Source organism: Hibiscus syriacus, unplaced genomic scaffold (assembly GCF_006381635.1).
Source record: "Hibiscus syriacus cultivar Baekdansim isolate YM2019G1 unplaced genomic scaffold, ASM638163v2 tig00110384_pilon, whole genome shotgun sequence".
Lineage (NCBI taxonomy): Eukaryota > Viridiplantae > Streptophyta > Magnoliopsida > Malvales > Malvaceae > Hibiscus > Hibiscus syriacus.
The window spans coordinates 6,977,771-6,994,645 of record NW_024062715.1 but is presented as its reverse complement, the minus strand read 5'-3'; the positions used below and the strand labels follow the sequence as shown (position 1 = coordinate 6,994,645).

Genomic DNA, 16,875 nt, shown 5'->3' with positions numbered 1-16,875 from the left:
CTCCACGACGGAGGATATCATGCCACTCAAGACAACACAAGTTCAACTTCACGATGAAGGGACGGCTGGTTGTCAATAACAATTTTCCAATTTCGGAGCCAATTTCAACTTCACAGCGAAGGATATTGGATCCGAGACAACACAAGTTCAACTTCACAACGAAAGGACGGCTAGTTGTCAACAACAACTTCCCAATTTCAGAGCCAAAGGACGACTTCACAGCGAAGGATATTGGACTCTAGACAACGCAAGTTCAACTTCACGACGAAGGGACCGCTGGTTGTCAATAACAACCTCTCAATTTCAGATCCAATTTCAACTTCACAGCGATGGATATTGGACTCTAGACAACGCAAGTTCAACTTCACGATGAAGGGATCGCTGGTTGTCAACAACAACCTCCCAATTTCAGAGCCAATTTCAACTTCACGACGAAGGATATTGGACTCCAGACAACGCAAGTTCAACTTCATGACGAAGGGACCGCTGGTTTTCAACAACAACCTCCCAATTTTAGAGCCAATTTCAACTTCACAGTGAAGGATATTGGACTCCAGACAACGCAAGTTCAACTTCACGACGAAGGGAACGCTGGTTGTCAACAAATAACTTCTCAATTTCAGAGCCGATTTTAACTTCACAACGAAGGATATTGGACTCCAGACAACGCAAGTTCAACTTCACGATGAAAGGACCACTGGTTGTCAACAACAACCTCCCAATTTCAGAGCCAATTTCAAAGCGAATGATATTGGACTCCAGACAACGCAAGTTCAACTTCACGATGAAGGGACCGCTGGTTGTCAACAAACAACTTCTCAATTTCAGAGCCAATTTCAACTTCACAACGAAGGATATTGGACTCCAGACAACGCAAGTTCAACTTCACGACGGAGGGACCGCTGGTTGTCAATAAACAATTTCCCAATTTCAGAGCCAATTTCAACTTCACAGCGAAGGATATTGGACTCGAGACAGCACAAGCTCAACTTCACGGCGAAGGGGCGGCTGGCTGTCAACAAATAATTTCCCAGGTCCAGGACCAATTTCAACTTCACGGCGGAGGATATTGGACTCGGAACAATATTTGGATTTCAACTTCATGACGAAGGATATCCAATTCTTAGGCTCGACTTCACGACGAATGGGCCATATATAATTCCAACCTCACAAACAGATTAACCCAACTTCACGACGAATGAGTCATCTGTAACACCGCAACACCGGGGTCTTCAAGACAAGTTCCACCTTCACGACGAAGTATCTTGGGCTAGAAGACGATCCATGAATTACTGCCTAATACTCTGAGTTCAATTTCAACTTCACAACAAAGGATTTTGTGTTTAGAATTTTCCAGTTTGGACTTAACCCCACGACGAGAGAGTCATTTCATGTTGACAAACCAGTCTTAATATCGGATTTCAACTCTACGACAGAGGATATTCGATATGACCAAAATTTGCGTCTTTTAATCTTTGCTCTATTTTTGTTACACGATAATAAGCAAAGAGGGGCAGCTGAAGACACTAAATTTTATTCTTCAAACGTTACTATATTATATAATATATATTATATAATATATTCGGCTATATGTATTATACATATTATTTATTTACATTTTTTTATCTTTGCAGGTCCAATACACGTGAACCAAGTAGACCAGTGGCCCAGCACCCAAATGCACGGCCCAAATAAAGTAACCCTAGCATGTTGTTGAAACCCTAGCGCCACATCTCCTGTCCTTAGCCAAGGTTTCAGTCGCGCCGCACGTCTCTTCAACACCTCTTCAACGAGGACTCTTCACCAACGCAGCAGTCCTCGCTGTGCACGCCTCTCCAGCAGTCCCCGAGTCCTCCGACGCAGGAGTTACAACCATCATCATCAACCAAGGCAACAATCAAGTTAGAATTCTATTAGGATTCAAACTCTATCTAAAATAGGGTGAATCTAGACTATAAATAAGTGTAAATCAACACCATTGTAACACATTCGGATTACACGAAATAAAAGCAGAAATTTCAAGCAAATAGAGAAAGCCATCGAAAACCATTGCATCATTTTTTCAAAAAAAGCAGAGAAATAAAAGGTAGTTTCGTTTTACCTTTGTTATAGTCGTTCCTTGCCTTGCATGCATTGATTTTTTTCTTTGTTGAAACGTTCGGCCAATGACCAAAAGGGATTGTTCTTTTTCGAAAACATTTCGTTAGATCTACATAATCCCGAGGCCCTTTTGTAAGAATCATTCGGATATTAAAAAATTGGGAGTCGGGATCTACCGGAAAAATCAAAACTTTTTGTAAATCGTCGTCGATGACAGGCGGCCGCCGCCGTTAAATGGCGGCGGCGAGACGACGTATAGCTGTTGTTCTTCATCCTCGATAAACAGATGAGAGGATGAAGAGAGAAAGGGGAGAGGGTTTCAGACATGAAAGAGGGAAATGAAGCTGGTTTAAAATTTTTTTGGGTTAAATAATACCCATCCAGCCGCCTGGCCCGATCCATATCACCCTCAGACCCGCATGTTTTTAACAAGAAGGGAGAGGTTCACGTTTTGGTCCTCTAGGTTTTAAAACATTTAATTTAGCCCCCCTAAACCGATTTTAACCTTAATTCTCTTCTAATTCGACCATCTAATTCTGTTTTATTTCATTTTACCCTTTTATATATATATATATATATATATATTTTATTATTTTTCTATTAATTATATTTTTTTCTTTTTCTTTTTTCTTTTATTTATACTATTATATTTTTTATTATTATTTTTTATTATGTATGTGTATTACCTATATTTTTATTTCACCCTTATATATATACATTTTTTTCTTATGTACGTTATATATATATATATATATATTTATTTCTACTTTTTTAATCCTTTTTTTTTGTCTTAATATATATATTTTATTTATTTGTTTGTATATTATGTTCCCTATGTATATATATATATATATCTATATTTTTATTATTTTTTAGATTAATTTATTAAATATTATATTATACATATTACCTAACTAATTTGTTTTTTATAAGTTTTTCTTCCTAGGCTTTTGTTTTCCTAACCTCCCCTTTTTATTATATTTTCCCGTTGAATTGATAACATAGGACCCCCTTGTTTTATTTTTTTATTATTCTCTTTCTTTTTTTTTTCTTCATCACGTTTTACATATATATATATATAGATATTTTATTCTAACTTTTTTTATCAACACTATTTTCTTTTCATTCTTCCCTACATTTTGTTTTGTTTTCTTTTTATTCATTCTATTATTTCGTTTTATTTATTCTATCTATTTTTTATTTTATTATTCTATCTATTTTTTTATTTAATTTTATGTCTTAGCCAATTTCAGGGATTTATTTGTTTCATTATTTGTGTTTCTTTTATTGTTTGATCTTGCATTTAACATGGTTATTTTTTTATTTCTGTTAAGAAACTCGTTTTCCTTGCATTATTTTTGTTCCTCCTTTTTATTTAACATTTAATCATTTAAGGGTATTTTCATAAATTTGTTAAAGGTATGTAATTCGGATCGTTATTTTACCTTTTAATTTAAAATTACGATTTTCTTAATTTAAGACAACTGGAAATTATATAGTACCGAAAGAGCAGTTCAGGGGTGCTAACCTTTCCTTGACTGTAACCGACTCCCGAACCCGACACATATTTGGTAAGACGCAGATCAGGTAAGAAATAAGTTATCCGATCAACCTATTTATTTTTAAATAAAAGATCGGTGGTGACTCCTAATCCATTTTCCCAAGTCGAAGTCCAATTCTGGGGCACAACCGAAAGACGGTTGCGACACACATCATCAAATAAAACACCTTCCCCATAAAGGAACACTGATTACAAAATAAAATGCCTCGGTAAACAAAATTCCACCACATGCAACTATATACTCCTAAATGCATCTATATGGTCCTATATGAGCTCTTAGATAGTCAATAACTTAAGTGAAAAGGTCCCAAATATGACCTTTTTACGGAGTTATCAACCATACCCGGTGAAACCCATGAAGCCCTTATACCCCAGGTGGTATGATAAGAACGCTTATTGTGAATATCATAGCGGTGTCCCAAGGCACACTATCGAGAACTACTCCGCATTCAAGAGAATCGTGCAAAAAATACGTAATAAGAATTGGATCGACTTCATTATTTCCAGTATTTTGTTTGAATTTGTTTTTCTTATTTTCTCAGGAGATTTAAATGAATTTATGCTACTTTAAATATGGTGAACAATGAATTAAATTTGCAGACTTGAAATTTGTTGAATATCAGCTGAATTAAAAAACTCTAATTGATTCAGAGTTACAGATCTTTGACAAAGTAACACAATTAAAATCTGATAAAACAAAGGACTTTTACCTTACCCAGAAGATATGCTCGAACACCATACCCTTTTCTTGCAAAAACCAGTAAACAAGAGGCTTGATATTTAGTATGCATAGGAGCGGACAACATGGGACATCCATTGCATATGACATTATTATACTTTTGTTGAAGACGTTCGCTGATGATAATGATCTTCACAAATGGAATAGTCGAGTATGTGAATCTAATTCAGACCAGTTGTGTAATACCCCAAATTTTGGTTAGTGATCAAAATGTAACTTTTGAAAGTTTGATGGTCAAAGTATAAACTTGGAAAAATTTTAAGGAATTAAGTGATAAATTTTCTAAAAAGAATTCTATTCCATAAATAGATAGTTTACTCTTGAGAGTGGGGTTTTATAGAAATCATTTTTTGGAATTGGAATTTTAGTAAAGAAAAATTAGAAATGGTTAAAGTCCGGTAAGGAATCGGTAATTCAGATCGAATTAGAATTTTACAAAAATTTTAAGGATGTTATAAAATAGTTGGAAATATTATTTTAATATTTTAGATATGAGAAATTTGGTTGGGAAATGTGAAAATTTTCAGATTTAACCGAAACAGTGAAATTTAGTGACTAAAACGTAATTTTTGAAAATTCATGGGGAATTTCATAAATAAAAGTCAAACTAATTCATCTTTGACTTTGAAAGATGATAAGGATGAGGTGTTTTTGTTTTATGGTGAAAAGGAAGATTCATTAAGGGTGTTTTGGTCTTATCTCAATTAAATGAATATTTTATTCATTTATAGTGGAATTAAATGTAAACTAATATGAAATGTACCCAACATTTCATCCAACTTGCTCATCTTCTTCTCCAAGATGTCATGGGTTTCTCCTAAGGTGAGAGAAATATTTAATTCAATTTTAAGTAATTTCCTTAGGATTTTGAGTATGTTTAAAATATAAATTGTTATATGCGAAAAATGCTATCATTTGGTATCAATATTGCATGATAATCTTGATGGTGTTCAAAGATCTCAAATTCTACAGTTTATATAAGGGATCATGAAATTGATAATGGATCTTGATGTTTCTGAGGTAGTAGATTCATATTCAAGCATGTATGATGATTAGAACATGTTTAATCTTTCTAGAACTTGTTCTTTAAGTTTCGGCCATGGATTGTTTGAGTGAGAAAAATTATGGAAAAATTATATAAGGGTTGGAAATGATAAAGGAAGTATTCTACAAGTCTTAGAAAAATTTAGGGATCATTTTGTAATTTTTTGAATAATTGGGGATCAATTTGACATTTTTGGAAAATTGATGGGTTGTTGTGTAAGTGTTATATAATTGATGTACTATGCTGGAAATTGTTGTTTGAGAATTTTTTTATTGAAATTTTAAGTGGTAAAATAGTGAAGGACCATTTTATATAAGTTGGAAAAGTTGGTGCCAAAATTAAAAAAGAATTAATAAGTGTTAAAAAATTTGGTGGAAAATGAGTTTCAAGTATATTATAGAGTTGTTAGGGGATATGTTTATGTTAGTACAATACTAACATATGTATCGTTATGAATTTATGATTTATACAGCTCGTGATTGATTTGTGATAGAAGCAAGTCAAATAGAAAAGGGTTTATTGTGGACAATAGTGAGGCACATATATTTTGAAAGATATAAAGTGTCAATGTGAGTGCAATACATGCATGAAATTATACATGGATGTTTTATATATCATCAAGAAGACTTGTGATAAGTCGACCTTGTTTATATTAGCATGATATTATGTCATATTTTTATAAATTGGCATGACATTGATATGTCACAGTATGAAATTATAATACATTGATTATGGAAAATGTGATATTTTACCATAAATATTGATAATATACTTTTCCATGGATGAATCAAATAAAATAGACTGTATGCCCAAGTAAGTCATTGAGGGACAGAGTATAGTTGGCATGCCATAGAGTCCAGCAGCAAGCTGTATATTCGGGAATACACTAAAGGATACCTAGTGTATATGGTGAGCTCGACCTTATGTGTCATATTCAGGACTGTACTTAAGGATATCTAGTACAGATACCTTATGTGTTATACTCGGGTTAACACTACGGTGCAGTTAATTGAATCGTGTACCAGGGAACTCAGGGTGTTAAATTGGGCTATTGTCTATGGTTTATAGATTATTGGTTAATAAATGGTAAGCATGAAAATAAGCTTACGAGCTTATGGAATAAATGTCAAGTATATTGGTAAGAAATTTTATATTCAATTATATTATTTTGATCATGGTAAAATATTGGATATGCTATTAACATGATTTTATGGCATTTGATTTTGACATTGAAATTCATGCATGAATTGTATTGCATTGTTTATTGTTTTAATTGCCTCACTAAGTAAATACTTAGCGTGTGATGAGTTTCACGCGTAGGTAAAAAGTCTGTAGTGGAATAAAGAGTTCAAAGCGAGATCAGCATCTAAGAGTATATTTCAATATCAATAAGACACCCTATGATGTAATGTTGACTTTATTAGTGGCATGTATTTATTAAAGTCATATTTGTTATGTTGAACTAAGTTTAGATATAACAATTTGTGGAAAAGAAAATGGAAATTTTATAGTGATGAAAGTTTAAGTTTTTATGAGTTTGATATATATATTGCTGAAATTGCTGTAGTAGTAATGAATAGTACCCACACTTAAAATTTTCCAAAATGCTACAGGGGTACCGATACCCTCGCTATTCACTTTTGATATGATATTTTTATAATATCAGTTATCATTTTAAGAAAATAAATTTTAAATCACTTTTGAATTGGGAAATGGTTTTAGAAATTCGGGTGACATCTATAATCTGTATAGGTATAATTATACGGGTTATGAGTGTTACATTTATTGGCATCAAAGCTACAGGATTAGACGATTCTAGGACTAAACCGAGTTTGTTTTGAGTTAAAAAGTGTATACATGCCACTAGGATGTCAAAATGTTGTATATATAATGTGATGATGCTTATTGGGAGTAAAGTTACTCTTTACTAATATAAGATGATTTTTACTGTGTTCAAATGTCAGATCATCAAGAATCGAGTAGAGCGGGTGAGTATATTACTCCTGCACAAAGTGGGAGTAATGAGGTGAACCAGAATCCACCCAATGCTCACCCGAATATAGAGTTGTCTAATCTGAATCAACAAGATATGCATGTTCAAGAGAGGGGGTTGTTCTTACAAGCCATAGACAACATTATTAATCGTCAAACCCCAGTGTCAGTTCCAAAAGAATTGAGGAAGATGAGAGCACCTGAATTTCGAGGCGATTCAGATGCTAATCTGATGGCTGCTAACTTCTGGTTGAATGATGTCAAGAATATGCTCAACAGGATTCCTTGTGATGGTCAAGGAAAGTTGGAAGGGGTTGTGTCTCTACTGATGGAACAAGCTAGTGTGTGGTGGAATACAGTCGTCGCTCGAGTTTTCACTAAGCATATTATATGGGAATTCTTTCTAAGAGAATTCAAGGAAAAGTATATTGGGGACGTGTTTGTCAATGAGATGATGCAATAGTTCCTAAACTTAAAGCAATCTGGCAGAACAGTTTATGAGTATGAATACAACTTTACGAGTACGAATGCATACTGTAGCAGTGAATAGTAATGAACAATACCCATGCTTAAAAATTTCCAGAATGCTACAGGGATACCGATACCCTGCTACAGGGGAATTATTTTGAATTAAATTTTTTATAAAGAAACATAATTCATATGATATGATATTTTTATAATATCAGTTACCATTTTAAGAAAATAAATTTTAAATCATTTTTGAATTGGGAAATGGTTTTAGAAATTTGGGTGACATCTATAATCTGTATAGGTATAATTATACGGTTTATAGGTGTTACAAGTTGCTTGGAAATTGAACTCTAAAGATGAGATTTCTTTACTTTCAACAACACCTAGACTATAACAGGTTCTTCTTGACAAACTTAAGAAATTGGATTCGTATACCCATATTATAATATTATGTATACAATAAATCTTGAACTTTCCCTCTAGAGCAATTGGTTAAACACCCTGACTTTATGGATAAGATTCAGCTAGCCTGATAAAGCTGATTATAATATACAATAAAGCTTGAGTTGTCCCTCTAGAGAAATTGGTTAAAAACCCCGGCTTTATGGATAATATTCAGCTAGCCTGATAAAGGTAATTATAATATCTATACAATGATATTAAGCTATCCCTCTAGAGCTTGAGCTATTCCACTAAGGTAATTGGTTATAGAGGAAACTCGAAAGCCCTGGCTTTATTAATAGATTACATTCAAGCCATGACATTGCTCGGACACTTGGCAATTCGGTGTTTGCTCCACTGTTTTTGTCAGGCCAAAGACTTTGTGATGAGATGAACCCTTCAGTTAAACCTGATAAAAGTGATTATAATAATAAGTTGTCCCTCTAAAGTAATTGGTTGAATGCCCCGGCTTTATGGATTCGACTGGCCAGACAATGAAAAAGTAAATCAAATTTATCTAAGAAATTTTCAGTAATAATATACTAAGGGAGTTGAGAAACACCTGTTATAGTCAAATTCACACGAGCACTCAAGAATTTTAGTTTTAGACTGATATTTCTGCACTACCTTTGTTAGAAGAGCTTACAAAACTTGAATAAATGGAAGATTTCAAAGATCTGAAACAGAAGTGTTTTGAAAGGTCTAGCTATTGATTATGCTAGTTGTGTCATTTTGTTCGCCTCCGATCAAAATGCCAAATCGATGAAACAAACCCAACTCTAAACCAACTTTTCGATCTTGATATTTGTCAGCATTTGATTCTTTTGATATCCAATGAACTCATGTTTTATGATTTGCTTCAACTGTGAGACCTATAAAGAAGTAACATTTTCAAAAAATTCCTTTCGGTAATTTTCAAAATTTTGAAAATAAGAAGAAGGAAAACATTTTCAAACAAGATAAGTTCTCTAGAAGCATATCTTGAAAATCAACGGATATCTCCCTGAAGCTCAAAGATTGAAGCTGGGGCAAGAGAAGCCAAATTTTTTGGGCAAAATTTGTTGGAGCAAGATCAACATTTTGTACATCATATTAAAGCATGTTGAAGAATCCAAGATCAAGAATAAGAAATTCACGATTCCAGGGTCAAGAGTCATCAAGATTGACAACCAGAGATTGAGATTTCTTTCCAAACCCTAACTTATTTTACATATGCATCAACACATGCATACATTACACATGAAATTTGCGTCTTTGCATTCATCATCATGTGCAATAGAGACCTTGATTTTTCCTCTTTTGAGGACAAATTCAATAAAACAATAAATCAATTTCATCTTGGCATACATCAAACATCCATCATCATGATAGTTGCATCCAGATATATTTTACAGATCTTTCAGGAGAAGATGAGATTAAAAGACAACAAGGCATCCTCATCAAGAGGGGACAATCATCTTCAGATTCAACATTTTCGATATAAATTGTGTCTCGCTTGAGACAATCTCATTTAATACAGATGATTTGTCTCACTTGAGACTGTTTTACTTGAAAGAATATTTATTTCCCTTGAGATTGTCATTCTTAAAACAGACCTTGTCTCACTTGAGACTGTTTTACTTGAAAGAGGATTTATTTCCCTCAAGATTGTTTTTCTTAGAACAAACCTTGTCTCATTTGAGACTGTTCTACTTGAAAGAAGATTTATTTCCCTCAAGATTGTCATTCTTAAAACATACCTTGTCTCACTTGAGACTGTTTTACTTGAAAGAAGATTTATTTCCCTCAAGATTGTTTTTCTTAAAACAGACTTTGTCTCACTTGAGACTATTTTACTCGAAAGAAGATTTATTTCCCTCAAGATTGTTTTTCTTAAAACAAGATTTTATCTCGCTTGAGATAGTTTCCCTCGAAACAGAAAATTTTGTCTCCATTGAGACAGTTTCTCTTGAAACATAAACATTGAAAACATTTCCCTTGAAATGAATTTTGTCTCTCTTGAGATAGTTTCCCTTGAAACAAAATTTCGTCTCCCTTGAGACAGTTTCTCTTGAAACATAAACATTGAAAACATTTCCCTTGAAATGAATTTTGTCTCTCTTGAGATAGTTTCCCTTGAAACAAAATTTTGTCTCCTTTGAGACAATTTCTCTTGAAACATAAACATTGAAAACATTTTCCTTGAAATGAATTTTGTCTCTCTTGAGATAGTTTCCCTTGAAATAAATTTTGTCTCCCTTGAGATAGTTTCTCTTGAAACATAAACATTGAAAATGTTTCCCTTGAAATGAATTTTGTCTGTCTTGAGATAGTTTCCCTTGAAACAAATTTTGTCTCCCTTGAGACAGTTTCTCTTGAAACATAAACTTTGAAAACAGTTTCCCTTGAAACAAAACCTTTGAATATGTTTCTCTTGAAACAAAGTTTTGCCTCTCTTGAGACAGTTTCTCTTGAAACACAAAAAAACCTTTGAAAATGTTTCTCTTAAAACATTAAACCTTTGAGTTCGATTTCAACTTCATGACGAAGGATATCGTGCTCAGAATTTTCCAGTTTCAACTCAACCTCACGACTGGGGAGTCATTTCGTGATTTAAATTGACAAACCAGCCTCGATATCGGATTTCAACTCTATGACAGAGGATATTCGATACGGACGAAATCTGTGTCTTTTAAATCTTTGCTCCATTTCTGTTACACGATAAATAAACAAAGAGGGGCAACTGTAGACATTATATTTCATCCTTATATAAACAAATATATGGTTATATACTATAAATTATATATTTTATAATTTATAGGCTATTTAAATTTTTTTCTCTCTCTTTACAGACCCAAAGGAAACCCATTGCAAAGGATGGCCCAACAAAAACACCCTAGTGGTCCAGACCCGATAGATGCATGAACCGGGAAACCCTAGTTTCTCATCCTTGTTTTCAGCCGTTCAAAGACTCCGTGCCTTACGCCTCGATCGTCATTTTTCACGCAGCAATCCCACCATTTTTGGCCTCCAACCGACGTGCATGTATGGGACACCAACAACCAACACAACAGAGTTCGATTATGACTCAAATTAGGATAAAAATAGCATATTTTCTGTGTATAAATAAGCTCGTAAACCAACACAATGAACACAGAGATTTATGCACAAGTGACTACAGACGAAATACACAGACAATCTACACTTACACAGAGAGATATTACGAGAGTCACACAAAACTTGAGAGTGTTGTAAAGGCATTGGAAACATTTTCTTTCGAAGTGAAAATAAAAGAAAGGTATATTTTTGCTTACCTTGTCATTCGTGTGGTCCTTTGCATGCCCGTTTTATCTCCTTTTGTTGCGTTTTGGTTCGAAAGAAAATAAAGAGAAAAGCTTTTGGCCAATGACCGGGGCGTTTTCGAGATCTATTGTTTTAGATCTAGCCCCAAGGCGTTTGTTTTTTAAAAAAAGTTTTGATTTTTAAAAAAGAGGGTAGAAAGAGCTTTCGGGATTTTTGAAAAAAAAAATAAAATAAAAGTTTTGTCACCGATGAACGGCGGTCGCCGCCATTCAACGACGACGATGAGGCGGCGTCGAGGCGGTAACGGTCACCAAATCTGGAAACTGGGGCCCTCGTTCTTCATTTGAAAGAACATTATAAAGAATTGTTAAGAGGGAGGGGGTGCTTTCGTGAGGAGAAGAAGAGAAATGAAGCTTAAACTTTTTTTTTGGGATTTATACTAGACCCATCGGGCCTCCACGATCCAACCCACACACGCCATGACCCGCGTGTTGTCAAAAAATATAGGATAAACCACCCTTTTTTGTCCCTCCAATTTTAAAGTTCGGTTATTTTGATCCCAAACTCGATTTTAAAACCCCGATTTTATTTTAATTTGGCCACCCAACTTGCTTTTAATTCAATTTAACCCATATTATTTTTTCTACTTTTTTTACATATACGTATATTTTTGTAATATTTCATTTATATACCTATTATATATATATATATATATATATATATATATATATATATATATATATATTATTCCAAGTACTATAGCTTATAATCGTATGTATATTTTTTCTATTTATTCTTTTCATTTTATTATTTTTTGGTTTTTATTACTATTATAATATTTTATAATTATATATATATATATATATATTTTTATTTATATTTATATTTTTTCGGTTTTTATTATAATTACATTATATTATTTTTATTTCTTTTTTTACTCTTGTCTTTATTATCATTTATATTAATATATATATATATATATATATATATATATTATAATGTATCTAACCTAACCTTTGAAATATCATTACCCGGGCCCCCTTTGTCCTCATCTAAGCAAATTTTCTTTCCCTCACTTTCGGTGAGGGGAGAGTTGTTTAAATATTATTATTATATCTATATATATTTTCTTTTATTTTATTAATACTTTGATGTGGGGTTTTTCTTTTTTTTTAACATTACTATATATATATTATGTATTTACTATTATTCTTTCTTCATCTTTTCTATTTCATTTATTCATTATTCTTCTCTTTATTTTATTTTATTTTTAATAAATTCTCTTTATCTTATTGGTTCTCTTTACCTTTTTTTTCTCTAACACATTCTCGACTTTTAGAGGGTACATTTTTCAAATCAATCGGAGGTAAGTAATTTGGATCACAATTTTACCTCTCAATTTAAACTTTCAATTTTCTTAACTTAAGACGACTGGAAATTACGTAGTACCGAAAGGGCAGTTCAAGGGTGCTAACCCTTCCTTGACTGTAACTGACTCCCGAATCCGACGCATCTTTGGCACGATGCAAATCAGGTAAGAAATAAGGTATCCGATCGACCCATTTTTTTTAAATAAAAATAAATGATCGGTGGCGACTCTAATCCATTTTCCTAAGTCGAAGCCCAATTCCGGGGTCCAACCGAAATACGGTTCCGACACATACCAACAATGCCAACATCATGGTGTAGAGAAAACTTCGTGCGTAATATTGACAATTTAAAATGTAACGAAGATAATCTTCTATTTCGTCCGATTAAACCTTTCTTTCAATCTTCATGATCAACTCGTCTAGTTGAATATTTTTTTTGAAAGACATACTAAAAAATTTGGATTCATAATTAACAATTGCAACAAAAGTAAATATGTAAAGAAAAAATTGAAGTTTTAGATGTGAAAGACAATTTTTTTAGATGTTTTATTCTTCAAGTGAGAGTAAATAGCTTGCATTTCACACCTATTTATAGCCCCTCATGTAAAATATAATATTTTTATATTTTTATTCCTAAAAATAATATATTACTAGTATTTTTACAACTTAATCAATACTTTAGAGATTAAGTTAAAAATTAGTGTTAAAAGTTTTATGTTGAAATTTTAGAACTCTTATTAATGTTAAAAGTTTTATTCATATTTTTGGTGATTTTTAAATCATGAGTTTGAGCACTAACAATTACATAATTTTTTACCCTAAATCTTAAACCGATAATCCTAGACTGATAACTCTAACCCTACCCTACTTATAATCACCCTAAACCCTAAAAAACAAATAAAGTACTAAAAAATAAACCTAAATCGTTAACCCTCACCCTAAAATCAGAGTGGTATTATTGGAGGAAAGACGCCTTCCACGCGCGTTGCCAAATAATCCTAAGGTGCTTGCAAAACACACTTTATTAGAAAGGTTGATATTTTGATAAATATTAGTTAAAGAGTATTAATTTATTAGATAATGATTTTTAGGTAAAAAAAATCCTAAATTAGACATTTTCAAAACGACATCAATTATGTGTCGCCCTCGCCTATTATGTTATATTGTTGTAAAATATTTAACAATAGAATAATTAAAATTAAAAAATGAATAATTTTAAAAAAATATTGGATAAATTAAAAAGTTTTGAACTTTAATAACTTAAGAATAGATTAAAAGTAAGTGATCAAATTTATAATTTACTTATTAAATTAATTATTTAATATTTAGACAAAGTTATTAAAATAAATAATTATATTTTTAATTTAAAAAAATAATGTTCAAAACCTGTCACATATGTTACTTGTTCTAATTATTTAATTTTTTAAATATAAGATCTTTTTATGAAGATTTGTATTTTTTACAGAGTTATATAATTTCGCAAGAGTAAATAAATAATGGAGGAGCTAAAGATACAAAATCCCAACCGTTAAAAGAAACGATCGAAGCCGTCAGATTTAGGGCATCATTTGTCATTCAATCCCAAAGCTTTAATTCGCTATTTTCACTGAAACAAAATCCCTTCCGGTCTCCGCCTCCATCAAGAGAGAGAGTACCGAAGCTGAGGAAGAAAAATGGTTCAGCGGCTGACGTACCGGACGCGCCATAGCTACGCCACCAAGTCTAACCAGCATCGGGTCGTCAAAACTCCCGGTAAATCGATACTCCTTCAATGGATTATTTATATAGCGATGAAATCATTTCTTTTCCGCTGACATTGGTTTAATTTCGAAGGTGGAAAACTTGTCTACCAGACAACTAAGAAGAGAGCCAGCGGACCCAAATGCCCCGTTACCGGCAAACGGATCCAAGGGGTATGTTCTTATAAAATTTTTAGTTTATGCTATCTATGTCATCTTAAATATACCTGTATGGATGTTGAAAAATGGTGGGCAAGGAAAATGAAAAATTATTCTTTTTGACTTGATGGGTTGTTACTAGGTTTTGAATTGATGGGTTGTTACTAGGAATCGCTCCGAATTCTAATATAATTAGATCCAACAATTCGTGTATAATACATGTATTGTTTGTGTATTTTGTCAAGTGTCAAGTATCTTACGTATTTTTTATTTTGATACATTTGTAATTCGTATTATATTTTGAGTGTATCTGTGTTGTGTTCGTGTTATTTTTGTGTAATGTGATATATTCGTGTATCCACACTAATCATTTGTAAATTGTTTTTCTAATCAAAGGCAGGTAGAATTGAAATTTGCTAAAATTTTAGTTTGTTTTTGTCATATAGATTGTTTTAATTCTCAGATGTGCAACAACTATGTTCCGCGTTCCTTGTTCTTGAATGTAACATTTTGTTTAATTCTACTTCAATGTCATACTTTCAAAAATATACTGCATTACTGCTCCAATTTTATATTTTGAGTGGGATATTGTCCTGTAAATAGTGTGGTGTGTTTCCGAACAATGGGAATGTTTTGATGAGATGATGCTTTGTTTAGGATTAAAACTTGTGTTTTCCCATTCCCTTCGGAATGGTTTGTTTCGATTGTTTTCAGGGTGCTAGATTCTGTTTCATGCTGATTTTGCTAGTTGACTGACAACTTCATGTAGTAAGGAGTCTTTCCGACTTATTCAATATTCTTTTTTGTGCAGATTCCTCATTTGAGGCCTGCGGAATACAAGAGGTCTAGGCTACCTAGGAACAGAAGGACTGTGAACCGTGCCTATGGTGGTGTGTTATCTGGTAGTGCGGTCAGGGAAAGGTGCGCCATCGGAAATTTATTAATTTCAATATCCAATTCACTGCTGAAGCAATTTTTCTTCCCTTTTGTAATGATGAATAATTTGTCGAATTACTGATTTATATTCGTACAGGATCATTAGGGCCTCTTTGGTTGAAGAACAGAAGATAGTGAAGAAGGTTTTGAAAATCCAGAAAAGCAAGGAAAAGCAGTCATCAAAGAGCTAAAAGATGAGATAAAGGAACCTTTACTTTAAACTCTACTTTGCTTCAGTTAAAATTTGGCTTTAAGGGATCGTGAATTGCTGCATATTATTACTGTTGAGTTCGTTTGTTTTGGACATGAATGAGCATTTAGTTGTTGGTAATAATCTTTTATATCTGGTTCGCTTTTCCAAGGTGCATGCCATAGTATTTATATAGTTGATCATCACTAAAAATGATTGGGCGTTGAAAATGGTAGATTGGACAAAAATTAGGTATTACATAGATCATTTAAGGAAAAGGTTAAATACTCCATCAAATAACTCAATAAAAAAAATACCAGATACAAACAAACATCACTATTGATCAGGGGTGGATGTACTAAGCTCCGGTAGGGTTAAATGCATCCTATTATTTTGTGAAAATGTTTAAATTTAACTTAATGTGTTAAGGAAAAAAGAAAAAAAAAATTTGCATAGCCATTACTTTTAAGAAAAGAAAATTAAAATTTTGGATCATTATTCATAAATTTTTGGATCTGTCACTACTATTGACAATAAGAGAGAAACATGATCAACACTAACATAAAAATTCATATAACAATGATAATATGTTGACAAATTAAATTTAGGGTAAAGTGTATAAATAGTCTTCAAACTTTTAGAGAACTTGCATTTTGGACACCCAACTTTTGATACTTGTAATACAATCATCGAACTTTTAGTTCGTTTTTAATAAGGTCCCTACTGTTAGTTTTTGTTGCCGTGACACTTAATTTCCGTTAACTCCTCTCTCTCCTCCTCTTCCTTCCTCTCCTTTATTAAAACTTCTTTCACTCTTTTCCTTGTTTCCCATCTCTCCTTCCATTATCTC

At 32.7% G+C, this 16,875-nt stretch overlaps 1 protein-coding gene across 1 annotated transcript; it reads left to right on the top strand.

The window, feature by feature from the left end:
- Positions 1-14,584: 14,584 nt before the first annotated feature.
- LOC120122040 (60S ribosomal protein L34-like) lies at positions 14,585-16,167 on the top strand. Its single transcript, XM_039141293.1, has 4 exons — positions 14,585-14,753; positions 14,835-14,914; positions 15,711-15,820; positions 15,933-16,167. Exons 1-4 carry the CDS (start codon positions 14,675-14,677, stop codon positions 16,024-16,026), a joined length of 363 nt encoding a protein of 120 aa, XP_038997224.1. The 5' UTR covers positions 14,585-14,674; the 3' UTR covers positions 16,027-16,167.
- The last annotated feature ends 708 nt before the right edge of the window (positions 16,168-16,875 follow it).